Below are 24,958 nucleotides of genomic sequence, written 5' to 3'. Positions count from 1 at the left end.
CAACTTTTGACAGTTAATATTATTGTTTTAAGAAGAATTTTTTTATTTAAACAGAGTTTGTTTAGTTATTCTACTCTTTGGTTAATTTACATTCTCATCTTACAGCCATTTACAGAAAGGTTTTACACTATAATTTTCTATTCAAACAGGAGAGTAAAATGTCCTGTGATCTATGTGGACGGATGGTTAAGAACAAACACATTCTGAAGCAACACAAAAAGATAGTCCATGAAAAAAAGAAAGGAGAATTTTCTTGTGAAGAATGTGGGAAAGTGCTGAAATCCAAAGGTTCATAAAGTGTAATTTATCTAAAAAATGTGTCATATTGCTGTTCTGTATTGCCTCTTATGTATTAGTTTAAGTTACAACCATCACAGGACATTTAAAAACTTTTTTGACATGAGTACCTTTTATATTATAAGTTGGATTTTCAAACATCAGATATCAGACCCTAATTCACAAATAAAACTTACTTTTTCATCCTAACTATGTTTTAAGCATTTAACCACTCAAACTATTGTCACTTGGAAATCAATTCTTGGCCCTATCACACAAAGTACCCCCTTTAAGCACTATTAACCCTCCCCTCATTTTGAAATAAATTGAAAATAGTAGTTTCATAGGGGGTATTTAGGGGTTAGTCAGACGGAAGAAAAATCTACACCCCTCCCACTAATTTTTAATTAATTGATCAAATATTTGAGGGGGGGGGGGGGTAGATATACCACACTTTTCTGGGATCTTGCTGTGTCAAGTATCAACTGTTGGGAATATCAAAGGATGACTCCATGCAAAATTTGAGCCGGATCCGGCCAAAACCGGCCGTGAATTTTATAAATAAACCGTTTTTTTCCGTTTTTTAGGGGGTATCTGTAAATCGATTCAGCTGGAGCAAAACCGGTTGGAGGTACAAAAAAATTTACTTCACATGAAATTTAGCCAATGCAATTGCCTACAAAAATGTACTTCATCATCAACTTGATTGGACAACTCTTTCCCCTCCTAAATGTCCATTAAAACCTCGGAAACGGCAAAAATCGCCAAAAATCACGCCTTCGGCGGCGAATAACGGCTAAACGGTCAGCCGGAGGCGAATGAAACATAAATAAAGAAATGTGCGCCTCAAAAAGTTGTTCAACTTCAAAGAGATGCTTGAAGTCTCTAAAACGACTCCTTCCCCTTCTTTAAGGGGAAAAACTGAAAAAACGTGATTTTCAAAAGTATGCCCACTTTGTGGGTGTGGGGGGCACTGAACCCGTCACCCCAGGGTCACCAAATATAAAGTCTAGGCGGCCCACAATGCTGAATTTTCACCAAGTGAAAGTCTTGTGTCATTATCTCTTATGAGAAAAAAGTTATTAATTAATTAAAATTTCAAATTGTGATTTTTTGATGGATTTCTTTGATGAAATGACAGGCTGGTCAATTTTTAGGCCATTTTTTGCGGTTTTTGGGCCGTCACGCCCAAACGGTTTGAGATAATCTCACGGGATCTTTTGCCCGACCTAAGTCTGGTTATTTGTGAGGTCTAAGAAAAAAAAATCCTGGATTGGATGAAGCACGACGTCGCTGCGCGTCGTCAAAAATCACTGGTCGGCTCATTTTGCCCCCTCAAACCCTCACCTCGTGCCATTTTTCTGTGTAAAGATTATAATTATAAGTCTGATTTTTTTCCTAGACCTCACAAATAACCAGACTTAGGTTGGGCAAAAGGTCCCGTGAGATTATCTCAAACCGTTTGGGCGTGACGGCCCAAAAACCGCAAAAAATGGCCTAAAAATTGACCAGCCTGTCATTTCATCAAAGAAATCCATCAAAAAATCACAATTTGAAATTTTAATTAATTAATAACTTTTTTCTCATAAGAGATAATGACACAAGACTTTCACTTGGTGAAAATTCAGCATTGTGGGCCGCCTAGACTTTATATTTGGTGACCCTGGGGTGACGGGTTCAGTGCCCCCCACACCCACGAAGTGGGCATACTTTTGAAAATCACGTTTTTTTAGTTTTTCCCCTTAAAGGAGGGGAAGGAGTCGTTTTAGAGACTTCAAGCATCTCTTTGTAGTTGAACAACTTTTTGAGGCGCACATTTCTTAATTTATGTTTCATTCGCCTCCGGCTGACCGTTTAGCCGTTATTCGCCGCCGAAGGCGTGATTTTTGGCGATTTTTGCCGTTTCCGAGGTTTTAATGGACATTTAGGAGGGGAAAGAGTTGTCCAATCAAGTTGATGATGAAGTACATTTTTGTAGGCAATTGCATTGGCTAAATTTCATGTGAAGTAAATTTTTTTGTACCTCCAACCGGTTTTGCTCCAGCTGAATCGATTTACAGATACCCCCTAAAAAACGGAAAAAACCGGTTTTTTATAAAATTCACGGCCGGTTTTGGCCGGATCCGGCTCAAATTTTGCATGGAGTCATCCTTTGATATTTCTAACAGTTGATACTTGACACAGCAAGATCCCAGAAAAGTGTGGTATATCTAGGGGGGGGGGGGGGGCGGGTAGGGAGAATAACGATATCTTGAAATTAGAACTATAAATTACACTAACTGCTGAAACCAGGAAGCTATGATTATCACAAGCGCATCCACACCGGAGAATTTTCATTCAAGTGCGAACAGTGTGGTAAGGGGCATAAGAGATATGATAAAATGATTGACTGTCTAGCACAACATCAAGGTGAGTGTGTTCTGTAGTGTTGCTATTCTATGATTAGTAGACTGGCCCAAAAAAACATGAATTTTTAAATCTTTACCATATCAATTTGCGCATACCTTGAAGTTGTTACCGGCTCAAATGTAGACCTTTTAGTGAAAACTAGACCTCTCTATAATGAAAATTGATCTCGAAATTTCAATCTTAAGCTTTTTATCAAAAACTGCATATTTTCATGATTTTAACAAGAAATAATTAAAGAACTGCCAACCTAAAATAATGTAACAAGAGTTTACATATGAAGCAATTATAAAAAGTAGGAACCGCCATTCCTGCCGAATAATTCCGAAAAACGTTTTCTTGATATTCTTGCTGATAAATCCTTGGACCAGATGGTGGACTTTCCTACCCATATTAGAGGTAATATGCTAGATTTGGTATTAACAAATTGTCCTGACCGTGTTGTTAATATTGAAAATGTTGGAAACTTATCTAATAGTGATCACTGTATATTAAGTATTGATATACTGTGTGATGTAAACTTTGACAACAGTAATGATTTTATTTATGACTGGAGTAATATGAACTATAATGCATTTAAAGAGTATGTGATAAGCTGTGATCTTGAAAACACTATTAATGGCATGAATGTTGAAGAAAGTTGGAATGTGATTAAAAATACTTTAAACCTTGCAATAACAAATTTTGTTCCTACTAAAAAACGCTGTGAAAATAATAAACCTATCTGGATGAATAGGACTATAGTGAAACTTTGTCGTCAAAAAAGAAGGAGATTTGCCATTCTCTGTAAAAATAGAACTGATGAAAATCTTAGAATCTATAAAAAAGTGGAAAAACAATGTAAACGTGCAGTGAGAAATAGCAAGAGAAAATTTGAAAAAAAACTTGCTAAGGACACAAACCCTAAACCTTTTAATGCTTATCTACGTTCTAAAACAAAAGTTAGAAATAAAGTTGGCCCACTTGTTAAGAATGGAAGAATTGTTACAGACAGTAAAGAAATGGCGCAGATTTTTAATGACTATTTTGCCACAGTGTTTGTAAGTGATAATGATAATATACCTGAAACATTAACAAATGTTGATGGTCCATCTTTAGAAAACATTACAGTGACTAAAAAAGATGTGATTGAGAAGATTGATGCTTCAAAAAAGACTAATTCATGCGGGCCTGATGGTATTACAAGTCATATACTGAAATCTTTTAAAACTGAATTAGCTGGAACATTAGCTAAATTGTTCAACAAATCTCTTGCCTCTGGAGAAGTGCCAACTGACTGGAATCGTGGCAATGTTACACCTTTATTTAAAAAAGGTAGTAAAGGTAAACCAGAAAACCACAGACCAATTATGTTAACTAGTATACCATGTAAAATGCTAGAATCGCTGATTAAAGACAAACTTGTTGAACATTTAGACAGCAACAACCTCATTAAATCATCACAGCATGGCTTCTCTAAAGGTAAATCTTGTACCACAAATTTATTAGCATTTCTTGAGGTTGTAATGAAAAACATTGAAGCAAATATTCCTATGGATATTGTCTATCTAGATTTCTCTAAAGCTTTCGACAAAGTTTCTATCAATAAGCTTATATTAAAGTTAGAAGCTATGAACATCAAGGGCAACCTGTTGGCCTGGATAAAAAGCTGGTTAAGAGGCAGAAAACAGCGTGTTGTATTGAATGGTCAGGAATCTACCTGGATAGATGTCATCTCTGGAGTCCCACAGGGTTCAGTTTTGGGCCCATTATTGTTCCTCATTTATATAAATGATCTGGATGTTGCTGCGCCACTAGTTCAGGTCCTGAGCAAATTTGCCGATGATACAAAACTTGGACATCCTGTTTCTAATACAGCAGATAAAATAGTTCTTCAGCAACAATTAGATTCTGTTTTTAAATGGTCACAGGACTGGAGTATGCAATTTAATGTTGATAAATGCAAAGTCATGCATGTTGGAGCAAGAAACCATAACTTTGATTACTTTATGGATGGAAAAGCATTGAAAAAAGTTGAATTTGAGAAAGATGTTGGTGTCAGAATTAATAAAAACCTCAAACCTAGCCTGCAATGTAAAGAGTCCTCCAGAATTGCTTTAGCTATGCTTAATCAGCTTACTCGTGCGTTCCACTATAGAGACAGATTTACCTTTCTAAACCTGTACAAAAGATATGTTAGAGTACACCTTGAATTTGCTTCGCCAGCTTGGAATCCTTGGCAAAGTGGAGATATTGAAGTTCTTGAAAAAGTGCAAAGGAAGGCTGTTTCTATGATATCTGGCCTAAAAGGAGAAACCTACGAAGCTAAGTTGAAAGAAATAAATCTGATGTTACTAGAAACTAGAAGGACAAGAGCAGACCTGATCCAAACCTTTAAAATACTAAATGGATTAGATTCAGTTAATGCTGACACTTGGTTTACAAGAGTTGAGCAGGGAAGGCCAGCTACAAGAAACACTAATAGTGAAAATTCATTACAGATTGATTTCAAACGTACAGAAATTACCAAAAACTTTTTTAGTACCAGAGCAGCAAAGTCATGGAATTCACTTCCAAATAATGTGAAAACTGCAGTGAATTTGAACATTTTTAAGAAAAGACTAGATATTTATTTGAACAGATGATTCTGTAAACCTCTGACAATGGTCCTACCTGGACTCTACAGGGTACTACAACAATAAAACAATAAACGTCTAAAAACATTGTTTTATTTAAATTGATAATTTGTGTAAGAAATTGAACTAAAACAGTAGCTATTAGTCTTATGAGAAGAGAAATTATGAAAAACTCTAAAAAATATACATTTTAAAGACATAAAATAGGAAAAAGTGTTTTTAATAAATTTCATGGCTCAACAGACATTGTCGCCAATAAAGAGACAATTTATTTAAATAAAAAATTAAATGAAGGTAAAAAAACATGTAATATACGTATTCTCATATTTAACTTTAAAAAAAGCATACTAATAAAAAAAATTAATATTGCAAAAAATAATTTGATTGTTTTTTATTAAACCAGGAATAAAGAGTAAGGCATATCATTAATTATTTTTCTCACATGATTTTGCAGTATGAATTAGCTTTCCCAAATTATTGTAATTGTACATAAATAAATTTTTATACTTTCTTTCTTCATATGTTTATTTCTGGTGATTTTAATATTTTATATCAATGTTTGTAAACAAACAGACAGAAAATTTGATGTTTTGCTTTATATCTGGTGTAAGGCTATATTAATTGGGGAAGAAAGAATGAAAATAAAAATGCATTTGACGAGATAGCGATAGATTTTTTATTAAAATCAATTATAGGGCTAAAATCTACAAACAATACATAACCTATTTTTACATTGCGCACATTGAAAAGCGATTTAGACCTTCATTTGGGCCACACTAATGATTAGTCAACCATTCACTTTCAATTTTATTTTTTGAGCGAATTATTTTGGAAGGGTTGAGGTTAACTCCCATTAAATAGATTTATACTTTCTCTGAACCCATAAGAGGCTTCACTGTAAAGGAGAACAATGTTCTTCCAGAGAATTGTGAGTTCTTAAGCTACAGAATGACAGACACACACACAAACATTTTGTTGCTTTTATTTGAGAATTTGTATTGTTTCAGGAGTTTATAAATTCCAGTGTCCCAATTGTGAATACAAAACCAACCAACTTTGTAACTACAAGGAATTACATTTTTATCATTCTTTTATTCTCGGATAAATAGGTATGTTCTTTTCACATAAAAAATCAATCTGAATTAAGATTATTTTTAAATGTTTATGTTCAATCAAACCTTTTTCATTAACTGCTTAACTGGTTGATTTCTCTATATTATGGAAGCTTCACATAGGTCCTGGGATGATTTGAGGCTATGCTATATAATAAAAAAAGCGTTAGGATGGTTTTAGGCTATTTGCATGCGCCTTTATACTCCTTTGAAGAAAAGGCATATAGATGCTTGCTGCGCAGCTGCAAGTTAAAAAATGTTACTACAAACAGAAACATCTGACAACCCACTCCGATGCCAAGCCATTCTCCTGTCCTATTTGTGTCCATAAAAGTTCTACGTCTACAAATCTTAATGGGCACTGTAAGAAGGTAAGGATTACAAAATTTGATTAAAATATTCAAAAATTATACAAATAAATGTTAGAACTTGCTTATATTTACGCTATTTTATTTGTTGACTCTTAAACTTTGAGTACCTTAACAAAATTTTGATTGGTTGGTTCCAAACATTTCAGCAATAAATTACAATCTACAGCAGGATTAATTTTTTGCGTTATCATTGGGATAGTTTATCATCCATTACCTTATCCCTCAATATACCCGATATTTATTAAGGTCCACAAAGTGACACTGTGTCAAGCAGAAGGAATGACAAAGAAAAACCGGTTCGGCAAACAAATGACAGAGGAGGAACTGGAACAAAACAGGTTCACAAATTATAAATATATAATTTTATTCAATGTGCAGGTTGGAGAATTAGATATAAAAAGTATTAAAATTTTAAAATATTAACTTTTCATTATTTTGCATAGAATGACATTAACACGAACAGAAAAGCTTCCCGGCAAAAATACCAAATATCAAGTTGAACCTAGAAGAAAACCAAGGGTTCAAAAACTAAAAAATCATAAGAATTTGCAGGTAAAATCTTAGGTATTTTTTCTCAAAAGTCCACTTTTTGTAATACAATGTTTCTAAAAAATAAATATGTCTTAATATTTTAAGGCTATGTCTGCCATTTACAATCCATGGCAACAAACAAGTCAACTTTATCAGAATAGAACCAACCAATCAACAGAAGCCAATAGTCAAACATGTGATTCAGATCCCAACCAATCACAGCTTAACTCTAATATTTCTATAAGCCAATCGGAAGCTGCAACAGACAATATCAGCCAATCACATGCAGGAATTGAAATTTCTGTAAGCCAACCACAAATGGCGATAGTAACAACAGTAAATCCGCTTGAGGTACAAGAGGGACAAAAGTTTACTGTCCATAAACCAATTTTCTTCCCTGTTTATAAATATTTCTAATTCTAAAGGTAATCAAGAACTTCTCTCATACCTACTTTTTTCTAACAATCTTATGTAATTTTTCTTTTCAGTATGTCTCATATACATATATAAAAGCCCGATCTAAGCCATACTGAGAAAACATGTATCGTGTCGTATTATAGACAATTTTCTACAACCAAAAAGAAAGGACATTGAATTTCTCCCTGTTTTGTTTGACTGGATTTTCGGCCCCTCGGGGCCATAAAACAGTAGTAAATGGAATATTATTTACTTTCTCTTTGGCGTAAAACTGCCTATAATACGTAGCAAAAATATACATTCTAACACGCTTACTACTACCTGTTTTTGATGTGCATTTGCTGCAATTTCAATGCTTGCCTTGCGTGACTTTTTGTGATAGATGTAACAATTCTGGTGACTGCTTTTTAACATATCAAATTCATTTAAAACATTTTTTCAAGTGTTTACAGTTTAATAAATGTTTTACGACTATAAGAATAAGAAAAGTTAGCTTCATGTAAAAATATTTTATTGTCCAATTTTAATCTACTTTGACTTTAATGTGATCCTATTTAAATAAAAATTTTAAAATTTTCTCCTGCTATATTATCTATATTCTATAACGCTTAATCATGTATTTAAAGCTCACTATTGCCTTTATATGTTAAATGTTTATACTTTTTATAATTCTATTTTATTCTAAGACTAAATGTACAATTTTCCGCTACCTTTTGAGACTTGTATGTGATATTTTGTATTATTGTGCAGAGAGGGAGGGGACAATGGGGGTAAGATTAATCAATAGCCCCTTAGTACTCGATTTAATACAAGATACCTACTAAGGTAGAATTTTTGTGGGGTGGGGGCAGATAATTTATTTCCATTGTTCCATCCCTATAACTCTGAGCACAAATACGTATTTGCCATTATGAACATCTACCTGCTAATCAAACATTCAAATTATTTCATGGATAATGGATAGGTAAAGGGGGTTAATATTTAAAGAGTTCTATACAATTAACCACTTTTGTTTAGCTATTTTAATGACTTTACAGATTTATTTTTCAACTTCATTTAATTTCGCATCTTTTTAGTGATATATATCAGTTTCATGGTTAATCTTTATCTCAGTTTATCTATCCATTTATACCTGAATCAATTATATTGTATTACGATATTTAAATCTTTGATATTCGCTTATTTGAAACCTAATCTGGTGTGCCTTAGTCGTTTTTATGAACATTTACAGTTTTTATATATGTTATCATAATGCCTACTATGACTTTGTATGTGTTTTTTCTAGATTTAAGATTTTGTTGTAAAGTTTTCTTAATGTTATTCAATTTTAAAACTATTTTTTCTATTCTCTATTCTGATGTGTCTTCATTGATATTCTTCCTATCTTAAATTCTTATATTAAAATTGTGGTTAATTTCAAAAGCAGAATATTTAAACGTCTAGGTAGTTGTTTTTAAAATTCCAAAAAAGTTACATTAAGAGGATTTTACAAGATCTATCACTATACAAGACCCAAAGAACATCTTTAATCATAAAAGTACTTCACATTTGAGTACACTAAAGATTATCTTGCAACAGGCGTATGTTATTATTTTGCTCTTTTTGGTCTTTAGTCAAAGGACGTGAAATGAAAGGGTTCGTTGTCTGGTAGGTGTTAGATTATCTTTTAACCACTCCTGGGTGTTTGAGAAATGGATGGCTTTACAAGGTTCTTGAATAGCGACAATAGAGTTTTATAATAGTAGATTTAAAACTTTTAAAAAATACCTACCAATTAACTAGTCGTCTAAATAATACCTTTACAACTTTTATTACCTTTAGGCGCTTTCCCTTAAAGAGCCTATCAAGCACTGAATCTCCCCACCCGCATTTTTAGATAAATTGAAAATTTCTTTTATACTTCCAGTGTCTTAATCCTGCGGGCATATCCAGTTTCTACCAAAAATTACCTGACCTACAATAATAAACAAAATGTAAATTACTTCCACACACCCCTTTTCTTTTAAATTCATTTCAAAATAAGGGAAGGGAGTTCTATGCTCGACTAAGCACTTTGAGGGAAACCGGCCAATATTATTTTTAAATTACACTCTGAATGTTTGCAGATTCTATAAAATGTTAACCAACAATGAAAAGAAACTGGCGTCAAAGTGTGCATGAGTTAGGTGAGCTATAGAGGAGCTGCGCTTATAATTCTAGAATGGATCGAGGAGGGCAATATACGTCGACTCGAAGCATGGATTACCAGAAAATTTGTTTGTGGTGCTTCTCTCTTAGTTTTAGATATATTTAATTAAGTCAAACTTTTTTTTATGAGACCCAACAAGAAGATTATTTTGTTTAAACTAATTTGGGTGAGGGTACCACCACCCTCCCCAGAGAAATCGCCAAAAATAAAAAAATTATTTGCATTATTTTTTGCAGTTATCTAAAAACATAACTGACTCCATCTAGCGATGAACAAATTTTTTTTGGTAAAAGCTGATTTTAACATAGATTAAAAAGAAACAATATTTACGTGTCGCAGGGGCGTAGCTAGTAAAATTAAATATAAACGAAGAAACTAATTTTAAAAAGAAAATATCTCTTTTTTTCAGATACTAGATTACAGAAAGCTAATGAGTTGTTTGATAAAGAATTTCCTAATGTTTATAAATCAAGGTAAACAATATAAAATACTTTGAATAGGAAAAAAACGCAATGGTTTAAGGGTATGTAAGAAATGTCCTATCGATTTGGAACTTTGGTAAAGTAAGATACGATTTAGTTTTGACAGCAATTTTTTATTCATCTGATTTTTAGAATATTTGAAGATATATTATTGAAGGCAAAGCATCTCCTGTAATCAAGTATCCTGTATTTTAGCAATTCACTATTTTATGTAAACTAATATTTGGCTCTCTCTCTACTGACACGCTTTAGTTTTCGTTTGTCCTACCTCCGTCTGATTTAGAGCTTCGCTGTATATTCATAAAAAGGACGCGCACCAACTTCGCTTGTACGTACAGGGTGTTTTTTTTATTGAGTTAAAAGTATTGCTTAATTTAACCCACTTGCCATTGATAGAAATTAATAATCTATATCTTAATTTCTTTATTGATGTGGGACATTTTGTATGAGAAAAAAATATTTGGCGATTTTCAACAAATTCTGCCTTAAAAACCGGTTTTCCCAAAGTACCTATTTTTGGAAGATTTTTGGATCATGACTAATTTAAAGGGTGTGCAAAAATGGGTACATTTTTAAAAATCAAATTGCGCGGCTTGTGTATATAGTAGAAAAATGTTATGCATATCGTTAGAATCGTCATAAACTCTAGTTTTTAGGTTTTTAAGAACTGTTCCTGTGCTACGTATAGTTTAGGATCGCTACGTGGTAAAATGTTCCAACTTACTTCAAATTTTTAACATTTCTCACATTTTCCAATGTAGCTTCTATACTACAAATAGCATGAATATATTTCCAAAAACTAGAGTTTATGACAATTCTAACGGTATGCATAACATTTTTCTACTATTAACACAAGCCGCGCAATTTGATTTTTAAAAATGTACCCATTTTTGCACACTCTTTAAATTAGTCATGATCCAAAAATCTTCCAAAAATAGGTACTTTGGAAAAACTGGTTTTTAAGGCAGAATTTGTTGAAAATCGCCAAATATTTTTTTCTCATTATTAATTTCTGTCAATGGCAAGTGGGTTAAATTAAGCAATACTTTTAACTCAATAAAAAAAAACACCCTGTATTTATGTTGTCATCCTTGTTGTAAAAATGTAAAATCCTTGTATTTTTGTAGTGAAGACAATACAGAATTGAGTGTGGTTAAAATGCCGGGCTCGAACTCTTCATACACGGAGAATGTTATCAGGGATAAGAATACAATTGTTCAAATAACAGTTCATACCAAACCTAAAGATAAGGTACAACATTTGTATCAAAGCTACTCTTTACCCTTATATAAAAGTAACAGAATGTTTTGAGTTTGTTTGTCTATCTATGTGTACTGAAGGATCTTAGAAGAAAATATCGTTTGTTTTCCAGTTAATAAAAATCTTTGGAAGCTTAAACACAAAACATTAAATAAAATATATAATCAAAAATATTTATTTCTTTACAAAATAGGAAAAGCGGACAGAACAGAATTTTCGAGAGCCCACAATCCAGTCAAAGCATAGAAGTAGGTCAACAAATGAAAATCAGCCACCCAGAAGTCCCAGGAATTGATGAAAATTTATTTAAATGTCTCTGGATATTTTTGTTCTTGTTGTTTACATTCTCTGCTGTTTAAATTATGTTTGATTACAGGAAATAGCTTAAAACCTGATTAGGTCCATAAACCTTTCTACCCATAGTTTAAGAGCTCTAATGTTAGGGTGATAGTTTAAATACGACACCTGCCATAATAATTACGGGTAGGTAATTAAAAATAAATGATCTAGGGGCCAGTTATAAATCTTTAACATTAAGATAATAATAAAATTGAGGGATCTTAAGAGATAGGGCAAAGACCGACAAATTGATGTAAATCCCTAGTGGTATTACCTATTTAAATTTTGATCAATATTCAGATCAAGAAGTAGATCTAGCAGTCAGAAAATTAGGATAACAAAAAAGGAGTCGCCAAGACGTCAAACTAAAAAATCCTCCAAGCAAAGAGATAGAGAATCTTCTAAAAAGGTAGATATTTAATTGGAAATGTTTTTTTAGATTAAAAAGCGGATATAACATCTAAGGACTAGGTATGATTCGAAGGGGTAGGGAAGAGCTGAAAAAAAAATGACCTGAAACCATCCTAGGACCTATGTCAAGCTTGCCTAAAATTAAAGAAGCTATCGAAATCTTAAGCTACAGACAAAAAAAATACCTTATAGCTTCTATATATAACAGGACTTGTGGCGTCGCCACTAGTCTCTAGGGGCTTTGTCACCTTAAAAAAAGAAGAAAAGGAAAGTTGCAGCACATGTTATGATGTCCCTCCACCCAACAAAATAGCTGAAAACCACCGCAGGACCAGGATCTATATTCCCGGAAATGTAGATCCCAATCGGTTCAGCGGTTACTAAGATCTTAAGCTTTAGACTGACAGGCGGACGGACAGACGTCGTTCTACTCTGTATATTTGTATTTATGCATGTAGCAATCCATAATTTTTTTTGTTGATAATTCAAGACAAGAATATTTGATATTGTTATTTTTAACATTTTTGTTTTTTAGAACTTAGATGAAGTGACTAGCAAAGAAAAATCCTCCAAGAAGGATATTACAGAAGTTTTAAAAGAATTGAAAGAAATCATCCAATCAAGTGGTGTAAAGGTAAAGTTTGTAATATAATAAGAAAATTTTGAATGCCTGTTTTAAAAGGCTCATAGTTTTTACCTTTTCCATCATTACAAAACATTTTCCAATAATAGAAAATGATATATTATTACTTGGATCTTACACCATATGTTCTCTAATAAAGTGAAACACGTGGTTTAATAACGATATCCCATCCACCTCATTTATCCCATTCCTTCGCCTCCTTTACCCAATCCCCTCCCCTCCAACTGTATTAAAGAATCTAACAATAATGAATTCTACTTCGAAATATGATTTTGACATTTTTCATTTTTAAATTGTTTTTCAATTTATTTTCTTTTAAAATTGGCGTCTAGACACGAAAAAATAGCCTTTTTTATTCATTGAAACTGATATTGCTTATTGTTTGAAAACAGGATGTATACGAGTTTTTCCAAGAAATGGAGGATGGTTCGAACCGACGAAAATCTGCTCCCGAAGTTATGTCGGGCAAACAAAAAAGTTCAACTAAAGCTTCTAAACCAAGTAAGACTGGTTTCCAGGTGGGGGAGGGGGGGGGGGGGAGTGACATTGGACACTTGATTACACTGGTACCCTGGTACTGGTTTTAAGACCTAGTTATTTAGTTCGTAGACTCAACAACTTTTTTTGAATTTGGATTGGTTGGGTTTATTTTCAACCAATAAGATTTGATCTACTGATGTGGTAATATAGTATGGTTTTAAGGTTTATAATCATTGGGGATGCATATGAAAATGATATGTTATAATGTTAGTAAGGTATTTATCGCATAATTTTGTTTATCATAATTTGAAGTTGATAGGGGTGTATTAATTATCATTGTGATATTACCATATCCCTGACAATTTTAGGTAGTGCTAGTAGCGGAGCAATGAAGATGACCGCCGGAGCGCAGCTGGAGAAAAAAGATGAGGACATTGAAAAACAAGAATTGAGAGATAAAGCAAAGGCAGATAATGAAAAGTTGATTATGGAGACCAATAAACTTAAAGCTGAAGTTTTGAGGTATTAAAAAGAATGTTTTCTGTACTTGTATCAGGAGGGTAAAAGTAGTTTTTTGAAGGGGCTATCTGAAATATCTTCAGATTATGATTCTTACACATGTATACCAAATTTCCCACATTTTCTCCCAAGAAGGAACGGTCAGGATTTTTCTTTTTTAACTTCCTACAAATGTAATAATCATTATCTGAAAAAATCTCGGATAGCCTGTTTCAAAATACACCTTTCACCTTCCTGAGACCAGTGTGTTATTAAGACTTTTAATGTTGTTGTTGTGTTGACAGAAGTGTTTTCATGTCTGTAGATGAAATACAGTCTTGTTAATAAATGTTCATGATAAGAGTCCCGCAGGGGTTAGGCATAACAAAAAGAAATACCCCTCTTCCCGCCCTTTAAAAAAAACTTATTTCAACAATAAGAGATGTGGTATCTGTGCACTTGCTAAGCACTTAAAATTTTTTTTAGATATATACAGTAGGTAAGATTTGTTGAAAATTTGTGAAACTGAAGAAAACTAATTTAGGTATAAATCAGAATTTGATAAGTGCCAAGTTCAGCTGAAAATTGCCAAAGATTCGAATGAATCTTTTCAATCACAGGTAAATTAATTTATCCTGGCTTTTAATTTAAAAAAAAATCCAGTTTGGAAATATTTCATTTTTTTTGAAAATTGTAATAATCTTAAGGGTTAAGACAATGGGTTACAAATTGATATACATTTCTATATTCCTGATGATAAACTTCATTACCCCTTAGGCCCTTTTGTAGATAAGAGTTATTGATGGAAGGGTTGAAACTATCAATCAAAATTCAATATAAGTTTTAAGGTTTCAAATCATACACTTTTCTTAAGTCTAATAGATTAATTTATTGTGTTTTAAGACTAAAAGATAGCATTTGACGATGCCTTCGACAATAGTTTTCATTTTTAGGTTGTTGAAATGAAACAGCTGATAACAAAGTTGACTGGCAACAATAAGAATCTTGTCCAGCTAGTTTCTGACAGAGCAGCGCAGGTAACAATTATTCTTTTTAGAGAAGCTTTAGCTATCACTTGGTTTCTCATGTGATAAGTAATACCTTATTTTTTCATTAAAATAGAGGTTGTTTTGTTATCTAGAATACAAAGTAGTAGGATGTCTATCCGATTGCAGCTTAATTATCGGTAATTACTGAACCGATTGAGTTCTCCGTGGTTTTATTTTTTGGATTTATAAATTTGGATAATTTCACGCTATTTTTTGTATATCCCTTCCCCTTCGAATACGGAGCTAGGAACGCAACTTCTAAATGTAAATAAATGTTATTTCTACCCACACTAAATTTTATATTTTTAAAGGATGAAAAGCTGATGCTATTTGAACGGGAAAATAAGAAACTTAACCAACAATTGGAGAATCAAAATAAAAATGTCGTTGAGTTACAATCAAAAGTGAGGTAAATAAATAATAAATACGATTATATCTGAACATAATTAAGTAGCTAAAATGCGAAAGTCAGGGAGTAAGGGTACATTGGACTGTAAGTTACACTAGTACCAAAAGTTTATACGATATAATATTTGTTGACTTAACTTTTGGTACTTTTGATAAATTTTTATTGTTGATTGTGTCGAATAATATTTAACCAAAATTTTTAATGAACAATATGGGAAATTAATCATAATGGGGTCGGACATCAGTTTATCGTCTATTGCCTTATCCCTTAAGATCCCTGTTCAAAACGTAAGTAAAAATTAATCTTAGTTCAAGAAAATTATTTTCTTTTTACTTATTCCAATTAATTTTTGCAGTGAACAAGAACAAGAGATAACAAGATTACGCAGCCTGCGAGCAGATATAAATGCTCAGCTGCTACACGGTCTCGAGGGTCTAGATATTCCTAGACCAGCCTCCAGCTTGCCTAACAACCTACTCAACAGGAATTCATTCATTTGATTTTTATCAATTCATGGGTATAATAAATCAGGTAGTAGGGTATTGGCCACATTGGGCCGCAAATTACACTAGTTTCCAAAGTTTTATAACCACGTTATCTCAATCGTTGGCTCACATTCTTAAGGTAATTTTATCGAACTTTGATTGGCTGTCATCACTTTACAAATGTTATAATTTTGTTTTATGTATATCAATTTATATACCAGTTTCTTATCCCTTTAAAAGATCACTGGGAAACTTATCTACTTCGATTAATCCTGAGCCTTTTATGCCAAAGGTAAGGAGAGTTAAAATTTTACACGATTTTTTGTTTGTAAGTATTTTAAAATAAAGAGGGGGAAGTTCTGACACATTTGCGTAAACGGTGGTGAGTATAGGCTTTATCTTTGGACTGAGAGGATAGGTTATTAGGGATAAAATCATTCTTATATGATGAATTTCCCCCAGATTTAAGATTTTTTGGATAGGCCTCCAGGTTCCGGAGCTCCAGGCCTCCAGGTGGTCTCTGTACAGGTAAAAATGAAAAGAAGAAAAAAAATTAAGTTAAAAATCAACTTATAAAACAAAATATGCATATTTTTTCTTCAAATATGTGAATAATATTAAAAAAGATGCATATTTTGTTTTATAAGTTGACCTGTAACTTTAAAAAAAAAAATTTTTTTAATTTTACCTGTACAGAGACCACCTGGAGGCCTGGAGCTCCGGAACCTGGAGGCCTATACTCACCGTTTACGCAAATGTGTCAGAACTTCCCCCCGCCCCCCCCCCCCCCCCTTGGATAATTAAAATGATATTATGAATGAATTGTTAATTAGAACGAATGATATATTGGGTAATACAATCCTTAAACCTGACAAAAGAATTAATAATCAGAGGTAAAATATTTATAAATGTAACTTATATTTTTAGTAACAAAACTTTTCTAATTTTTACTTATCTTCTGTGACTCTATAAAGATATGGGAAAATGTGATTTAGGACAGACAGCTTAGTTTTTTTTCACAAATACCTAGATTATCCACAGTACACAATTTACTTGGTACCTTAGTCTGTCGGCAGTGGTGAATATTCTGCAAATTGACCCTGCTAAAAGGGAGGGGGCAATAATAAGTGGTTGGGGGGGGGGGGGGGGGAATGTAAAAATTGAGATAACTGAAAACATTTTTATCCATTTATCTCCCCTCCTTGGTGAAAAAATGTGGGAGGGGGGATTATATGAATAAGAAAAAAGAGTTCTGAAAATATTTTTCTATTTTTTCCCTTTCCTTGCTGGAAAAAATAGGAGGAAAAAGTTAAATTGTCGATAAATTTTCCCCTGTAAATATATATACACGTATATCTTATACCTATCCATTTTCTAGGGATAACAATAAAAATGAGCACAGCTTCTCTTCAGCTACAAGCAACACACGTCCACCTTCACAATCCTCGGATTCTGCTATTGATGATCCTAATTCAGGTTTTTATACAATTACTAAAACATTATCAAACCAAATGATATTTCTTAAAAATCAAACACTAAACAATGCTAAGTATCTTCTTCAAAAAAATTACTTAATGTCAAGATTTATTTAAAAATAGCCCTTTGAATTTCTTGATTTCTCGACGACATTTTGATTATATTCAAACTACATGCATAGCATATGTCTTCATCCTGTCATGTCAATATTGTATAAAAACCCACAGAAAAGCTGAACCTTCCTGCCAGACCTGTGTTCCATGCACCTCCACCCCCCAGGGAGGATCCACCACCCCCTGTATCAACCAGAGGGACGGCACCTTCCCAATCTCCTTTAAGAGTAGCACCTCCACCCCCCGTCAGAGATGTTTCGTTGCCAACAGTTCCAACTTCAAGACAGTACTCCACAGGAAAAGATACTCAATTATGTTTAGCTACTCTTCCTGCAATTGCCGCCATGCGTATCAAATCATTCTTCCTATTAATGTTTATTGGTATTTTTCAGTCAATACTTTTTTTTACTTTTTCCAACCTCTTATAGAGGAAAAAAAACACAAAGATATATTAAAGTTTAGATGCTCTGCTTCTAAAGATATATTAAAGTATCTTGGTAATACAGGAGTAAACAATGTTGTAAAATCAGGACCAGGAACCCCCTCTACACAACCCTATCCTAGTACACAATCTTCACTTAGCAAGCCAGGTACAAGCTTAACATTTCAATAGATACTAAACTGATTGAGTTCTCCATCATAAAGAAGCGTTATATAGGTCAGGGGATGGTTTAAGGCTATTTTAAGTTTAGATTAAATTCTTAGGATGGCTTTAGGATATTTTAATTTTAGATTTGATCATTAGAATGGTTTTAGGCTATTTTTCTCTTCCCTATCTACTCCTTTGAATAGATACTAGGGGCGCAGCCGCTAGTCTTCATATAAAGTAGTAAGGCCTTTTTTGTCTGAAAGAAATCTCAGAAATTGTTGGTCCGTATGGGTTGTACTTTGCAGAGAAGATTCAAATGTGTAATGGAGTGTTTTAGGCGATAAATAACTGTCATTTAACCTTAATCTTAACTTAGCACTTAAAGAAATAGAAAGATAGACAGTTATTAAGAAGAAAAAACCTTGGCCACACAATACTTATTTGAAAAATTGATTTTTGAAGTCCAGATTGTTGGTTGAAAGTTGGTTACACTGAAAGATTTGCCATATTTTTTCACATTGATAAATAAAAAAAATTTAAAAATTAATCAAGATTTTTTCTAGGTGGATACATGCGACAGCCCCACTTTAGAATGCCTCAATCATCAATGTACAGTAATTCACCTCCGACAAGACAGGTAGTAAACGAATGGATATATTATTACTTGGATCTTACACCAGAGTTTTCATGTTCTCTAAAAAAGTCAAACTCGCAGCGGGCCAGAATAATGATACCACCTCCTCCCCTCCTACTTGATGAAGTAAATATATATATATTTCAATTGAATTATTTAGGTGTCCTCAAGATTACGCCAGGAAAGTCCGCAGTTACCAGATGATATTAATCTTATGACTGGTGCTGTTAGCAGTACCATGGTGTCCAGAAGGACATCCAGGAACCTGTTTCAAGCTGATACATCCAGGTAGTCAGTCACACATTAGACAAAGAGATATGAAGATAGATAGATAGAAAATGTCTAGTTTTAAAAGCGAAGCCATTCTATAATTAGAGTTGGCCCGTCCGTCCGTAACGGTTAGCTCTTTTCGTTAATCTAAACAAGTTAGAATTGTCCTATAGATTTCAATCTTTGTATGATGATTCCTATAACAGTTATGTACGACTCTATACCTAATCGTTACCAGAAATTCCGTACGTCCATTTAGAGCATGCTGATTTTTAAATTATCTGACAAAAAATTGTGTATGTTAAAATTATCCGATCTATCTGATTGTTGGTTTACAGATTCCTATTACAAAAAGGTACAATGTTATAAGCGAAGCATCTCTATAATCAAGTTCTAAAAATGTAAGTATGTCCTTAAACAATATTATGTATTTAGGCAGTTATGCAACAAATGTACTTAAAAAAATTTTAGACTTATGCAATTATATTCTGCTTATTCAGTTCTGACAATATACAAGTGTAAATGTTCGTTTATCCTTCTATTTCAGAGCTTGGCTTTTATGTATATTGTCATCCTTGTTTTCACTGAACCTGGATATTGATAATCTTTAGTGGACGGGATAGACCATTAGGTCTTAATTTAGTGTTTCTCTGAATCAAATCTTGCTAAGGATACGTGTCCCAATTTCTACCCTTTGATCGCAGGGCCGTTTGTCTGGAAGTTCTAACTCGGAAAATCAATAGTTGCACATTTTGTGGGCCAAGGCATTCCCCCTACTCTAACAAGTAATGTCTTGCAAATTACATATCATGACTAGGAACCATTTTTTCCGTCTTTAGTTATGATATATCTAAATTTTCAGGGCGGCTAGTTCAACTCTAATGACATCTATATTGACTGAGGATCCACAAATACCAAAGGTTTTTTTTTATTTTTCTTATACCTGTTATTAATAATAGGCATTAATTTATGTTAAAGAAAGGAAATTGAAATTATTCAATTCATCTATCTTAATTACTCTCCTTTAAGAAACAGTGAATTGTTCTTTTCTTCAACTTTATTTTAAGTTGATTGAAAATGAGGGGAGGGGCGTTTTTTAATGCCTAAATACTACGGAGGGTGGGGGGGCAACAATTCAGGGCTAACCTGTACTCATAATGACCTAATCTGACCTAAAATAGAAACAACCATTTAAAAGAGTACTCTCCCCTCTCTAATTTTCAATTTATTTATAAGTTGGGGGGGGGGGGGGGTGCTTGGGTTTTTTGTTCTAGTCTAGGCATAAAATGATTTGATTAAGGGGGGGGGGGGAAGTTCTGACACATTTGCGTAAACCCGGTGTATAGGCTTTATCTTTAGACTGAGAAGATAGGTTATTAGGGATAAAATCATTCTTATGTGATGAATTTCCCCCAGATTTAAGATTTTTTGGATAGGCCTCCAGGTTCCGGAGCTCCAGGCTTCCAGGTGGTCTCTGTACAGGTAAAAATTAAAAATAAGATTTTTTTTTGAAGAGCTAGAGGTTAACTTATAAAACAAAATATGCTTCTTTTTTATTGTTATTCACATATTTGAAGAAAAAACATACATATTTTGCTTCATAAGCTGACATCTAACTCTTTAAAAAAAAAAAATTTTTCATTTTTACCTGTACAGAGACCACCTGGAGGCCTGAAGCTCCGGAACCTGGAGGCCTATCCAAAAAAATCTTAAATCTGGGGGAAATTCATCATATAAGAATGATTTTATCCCTAATAACCTATCCTCTCAGTCCAAAGATAAAGCCTATACACCAGGTTTACGCAAATGTGTCAGAACTTCCCCCCCCCCCCCCCCCTTTGATTAGGTATTAATTTTTTAGACAAACATTTTTCAATATCATGCAGTTTTTGGCTTTTATTATAATGATTTACAGAACCACAAACTATTCATTAATATACCCCCATATCCCTGAATATTTTAGAATGTATTGGAGGAAGAAGTTGAAAATGCTAACCACTCTAAAGAGATACCTGACAACAGATTTGCTCCAGTACAACTGGACATGGAGGAAACTGCAGAACCAGATGATCTAGATGGAATCTCAGGTGCATTTTTTATTTCAAGGAATTTTTTAAAGGTGATTATTTTGGAAAGACTATTGATATTATGATATTAATGAAAATTCTGAGAGGGAAGGAAAATTGGACTGTTAATTACTCTAGTACCTAAAGTTTTAAAATAAGGTTTTCTTATTTGTTGGCCATGTGTAATTTTAAATTCATCGTTAATTGTCTCAATTTTTAAGATCCTTGGAAAGTTTTGAAATTTTTAGAACATGACACATGAAATCACTTTTTTATACAGGACAAACTAGAACATGACACATGAAATCACTTTTTTATACAGGACAAACAAAATCGACGCCAGCTACTGTTATCCACCAAAATCAACAAAAATACAAGGTAAATAATTTTTAATCAATACATTTTTTAGGCGGTTACCCTCTTTTCTCACATGGACCACCAACAAACTATGAATAACACGTATTTTTATGCTTTAATTTTAGGTTATTTTAGGTATTTCACTAACAGATAGGTGCAATTTAGAAAGCATAGCAACTGTATAGTTATAATATGTAGTAAAGTCAGTATGTCCGTTTTAAACACTATTTTTTTGCTTTGATTACATTTTATTATTTTTCCTATTCGCTTAATTTTGGGAATAATAATGCCTAGTAGGATTAGACATAATGTTATAATCAAAACATCTCTCTAACTAAGTCTTAAACTGTAAGTATGTCCCTTTATTTATGTAATTTTGTGTTACAGGGAAACAAATCCTCGAGTGATACCCCAAATTCTTCAACTAGTTCAGACATAACTGCTCTTAAGAATATGAAACCTAATCTGGAATCAAAGGAATTTTTGGCATTATTTTGTTATGTTATTATCCTTATATAAAAGTAACAAGATTGCTGTCTGTCTGTCTATTCCTATTGGGGCGTAGCCGCCAACGATAGTTTAAACACAAAAGTAAATTTTAACCTGGAAGGGAGGGGTTATTGGACATTAAATTACACTTGCACTCAGATTTTTATAACAAACCTATTTTATTTGATGGCTTAAAAATATTTGGTACTTACATTGAACAATGAACTGTGACTGTTCGGTTCCATTTGAATAGTGTTCAAACTTTTCAACCAATAACTGATGTTAATGCAAGAATTAATGTGAAGGTTGAAGATTTTCTAGCGAGATTAAGACAAGACAGTCTCAACTATTCAATACCACAGGAAAACAATTTCAAACGTGTATTTTTATTTCAATAAATTGGCGGATTCCCTTAAATTGCTGAGAAATTAATTAAGAATAAGGAGGGTGGGGTAGTTTTTTTATGTGTTCTAAACCCCTCAATCGATTGTTTCACTATTGATGGAGGATGGGGGTTTCGTTGCTCGTAAGGAACTTTGAGGGAAAGCACCTAAAAACAACCAAATCAAGGTGATGGTTTGTAATCTGGATTTAAACCGCGTCATAACTATAGATCATGAAAGATATTATACGTATAGCTGTTATGTTATATGATTTACAAAAATATTATAATTTGGAAAAATGCCTTGGATTATAAATAAGCAAGGACTCTGTAATTTAGAGATTTAGTTGTAAGTGAATTATCTGAATGAATTGAGCAATGGGATTATAATAATATGATATATTGTATTCACCACTCCAATATTTAGAAGATCCTATTTGATAAATTGTAAAATTTAAATTGTTAGGCCCAGTCTTACCAAGGAGCATCTTTTCATCTTAGCCTAAGTGGTGATGAATTACAGGTAAGGAATACTTTCCTCTCCCTTGAAGTTCTTAGCGTGTACGGGACCTCATCCCCCCTTATTATTTTAAAAGAGGGGATAGTTTCTTAACCTGCTGGGGGGCGGGGGGGTTAACTATAAGGGGCTTCTTTATATCCAATATATTTAACCAAACCCTAAATAAAAACAAGGATGACAACATCGATAAGTAGCGAAGCTCAAAAATTATGGACGGACATCCCGAAAAAATAAAGTATATAGCATTGTCATAAACTTAAATAAAATAAATTACGAAACCTTTTAAAAAGTCAAAATCAATAAGCAAATCTGAATAAAACTTGATGGAAATATCTAGAGCGTGAACTGTTAATTGTGCGAGAACAAAAAGATTTAAAACTACGTTAACATATTCGTTGGCTCATTGACTTTGGGTACTTTTATTACATTTTAATTGGTTGTTTCCAAACTATTATTATTGTCCTAACTTTTCAACAAATGATTTTAACATACTCAGGTGGTAATTTTTAAAAGCTTTTCTGTATAGTAATAAGGTCGGTCCGTCCGTACGTCAAAGTTAGCTCTTTTCGTTAATTTATAATTGTCCTATCGATTCTAAACTTTGCATGATGATTCCTGTAGTAGTTAGGTACAATTTAGAAAGCGTAGCAACTCTATAATCAATACCAGAATGTCCGTATGTCTATTTTAAACATGTCGATTTTTTTACTTTTTTGACAAAAAATTTTTGTATGTTAAAATTATCCGATTCTTCTGACTTTTAAAAACTGATTCCTATTACAACAAGGTACAATGTTATAAGCGAAGCATCTCTATAAACAAGTCCAGAAAATGTAACAAATTTGCAACAAATTTACTTGCAATATTGTTTGTACTGATACATTAATATTCTGCTAATTCAGTTCTGACAATCTACAAGTTCGTACAATGGAAGTACAATGTTCGTTTTCCTTCCATTTCAGAGCTTCGCTTTTATGGATGTCATCCTTGTTTTTTATTATAATTACAAAGCATTTATTTTTTAGGATTTGTCACGCGATACAACACTAACAGAAGGAAAGTTTAGAAGAGGATTGGATTCTTCTATAGATGTTTTATCTCAAGAATAACATTTTTTAGTTAATTTAGATTAAATAGAATCACAATAGAAGAAATTGAAATTATTTATTCTTTTTTAAAAGTCAAAATTTAAACTTACTTGAAGAGATTATTCTTCATATTGAATCATTTATTTAGAACATTAAGTTACTAAGAGTAAGGAAGGATCATGAAATTACTAGAATTGTAAAAGTTTCTAGATTTCAAAAGTTAAAATCATATTACAGTGAAAGACATTTATATTTAATACTAGATAAAAAAAAATATGTAACTTATATGTAATTTATAAACAACTTATTGCTCATTTGTCGAAAATGTTTAATAATAATATTGTGCCAACAATTGGAACTTTTAGTGCCTGAATTGACCATTCCAAAAATGCCTTTAAAAGACAGTAACAGTGAATGCAAAAATAATGCTTTCATTCTTTTCTGTTGCGAGTTAAAACAATTATGATAAAATTATGAAAACAGTTTATTATTAAAATTATGTAACTTGATATTTTTCCTGAAAATGTAAATAAAGTATGCAAATTTTAGTGAAAAATTATGTGTTTAATAGACTGATAAAAAGAAATTACATGAAAAAACTGTCGTAATATACCTTAAAATTATTTAACTTCATTGATTGATAGTAAGATTCAAATGCTTTTACGAAAGAAATAAAAAAATTATGTACCTAAAAAATAGCCAAAATTCTGTATTGACAAAAATTCTATTAAGATGAAACTGTTGTATAACTATATATACAGAATTAATGATTTTTCTGTTTTAACTTATTCCTATAAGAAATTTTAATATTGGATATAAAATAAAATAAAAACATCTTTGCAAAATCGCCTATTTTGCCCCTAAAACCATCTTGCCTTAAATTTTGGTTAAAGTTCATTCTTGTGTTGGTTCAGTGCTTCGCACAAAGAGCGAGCCTGTGGAGCACTGATACCCCCCCCCCTTATTTTCAATTTATTTGAAAAATAATTAGAGATGGGCTTA

General features: G+C 32.7%; 2 protein-coding genes across 5 annotated transcripts; both read left to right on the top strand.

The window, feature by feature from the left end:
- The first annotated feature begins 146 nt into the window (after nucleotides 1-146).
- Nucleotides 147-9,834, top strand: LOC145325324 (uncharacterized). Of its 2 annotated transcripts, XM_080168279.1 has the most exons (9): nucleotides 147-288; nucleotides 2,569-2,685; nucleotides 6,305-6,366; nucleotides 6,682-6,780; nucleotides 7,027-7,118; nucleotides 7,224-7,332; nucleotides 7,417-7,736; nucleotides 8,415-8,692; nucleotides 8,842-9,834. In XM_080168279.1, exons 1-7 carry the CDS (start codon nucleotides 159-161, stop codon nucleotides 7,726-7,728), a joined length of 921 nt encoding a protein of 306 aa, XP_080024405.1. In that variant the 5' UTR covers nucleotides 147-158; the 3' UTR covers nucleotides 7,729-7,736; nucleotides 8,415-8,692; nucleotides 8,842-9,834. The 2 variants fall into 2 exon arrangements, with proteins under 2 accessions (XP_080024405.1, XP_080024404.1); XM_080168278.1 differs by having other exon boundaries at nucleotides 7,417-8,692.
- Nucleotides 9,831-24,909, top strand: LOC145325320 (uncharacterized). Of its 3 annotated transcripts, none has more exons than XM_080168265.1 (25): nucleotides 9,831-9,893; nucleotides 10,326-10,389; nucleotides 11,526-11,649; nucleotides 11,852-11,946; nucleotides 12,298-12,406; nucleotides 12,944-13,042; nucleotides 13,444-13,552; nucleotides 13,900-14,053; nucleotides 14,574-14,649; nucleotides 14,983-15,066; nucleotides 15,390-15,487; nucleotides 15,843-15,968; nucleotides 16,803-16,865; nucleotides 17,351-17,448; nucleotides 17,676-17,860; nucleotides 18,070-18,151; nucleotides 18,714-18,787; nucleotides 18,945-19,072; nucleotides 19,917-19,974; nucleotides 21,018-21,141; nucleotides 21,443-21,498; nucleotides 21,865-21,955; nucleotides 22,273-22,329; nucleotides 22,816-22,871; nucleotides 23,894-24,909. In XM_080168265.1, the coding sequence occupies exons 1-25, from the start codon at nucleotides 9,857-9,859 to the stop codon at nucleotides 23,975-23,977; spliced, it is 2,331 nt and encodes a 776-aa protein (XP_080024391.1). In that variant the 5' UTR covers nucleotides 9,831-9,856; the 3' UTR covers nucleotides 23,978-24,909. The 3 variants fall into 3 exon arrangements, with proteins under 3 accessions (XP_080024391.1, XP_080024390.1, XP_080024392.1); XM_080168264.1 differs by having other exon boundaries at nucleotides 15,843-15,971; nucleotides 16,806-16,865; XM_080168266.1 differs by lacking the exon at nucleotides 10,326-10,389 and having other exon boundaries at nucleotides 9,832-9,893; nucleotides 15,843-15,971; nucleotides 16,806-16,865.
- Nucleotides 24,910-24,958: the final 49 nt, after the last annotated feature.

Source organism: Acartia tonsa, chromosome 8 (genome assembly GCF_053477335.1).
Source record: "Acartia tonsa isolate MP-2025a chromosome 8, ASM5347733v1, whole genome shotgun sequence".
NCBI lineage: Eukaryota > Metazoa > Arthropoda > Copepoda > Calanoida > Acartiidae > Acartia > Acartia tonsa.
Note: the sequence above shows the minus strand (reverse complement) of the source record. Positions and strands in the feature narration are given on the sequence as shown.

Excerpts from the sequence above, each read along its gene's own strand:
- LOC145325324 (XM_080168279.1), top strand. The coding sequence starts at position 159 with ATGTCCTGTGATCTATGTGGACGGATGGTTAAGAACAAACACATTCTG. Across the intron at positions 2,686-6,304 it reads CTGTCTAGCACAACATCAAG|GAGTTTATAAATTCCAGTGT; the intron begins GTGAGTGTGTTC and ends GTATTGTTTCAG. Across the intron at positions 6,367-6,681 it reads ACCAACTTTGTAACTACAAG|AAACATCTGACAACCCACTC; the intron begins GAATTACATTTT and ends TACTACAAACAG.
- LOC145325320 (XM_080168265.1), top strand. The coding sequence starts at position 9,857 with ATGAAAAGAAACTGGCGTCAAAGTGTGCATGAGTTAG. Across the intron at positions 21,956-22,272 it reads ACCTAATCTGGAATCAAAGG|TTGAAGATTTTCTAGCGAGA; the intron begins AATTTTTGGCAT and ends TTAATGTGAAGG. Across the intron at positions 22,872-23,893 it reads TAAGTGGTGATGAATTACAG|GATTTGTCACGCGATACAAC; the intron begins GTAAGGAATACT and ends TTTATTTTTTAG.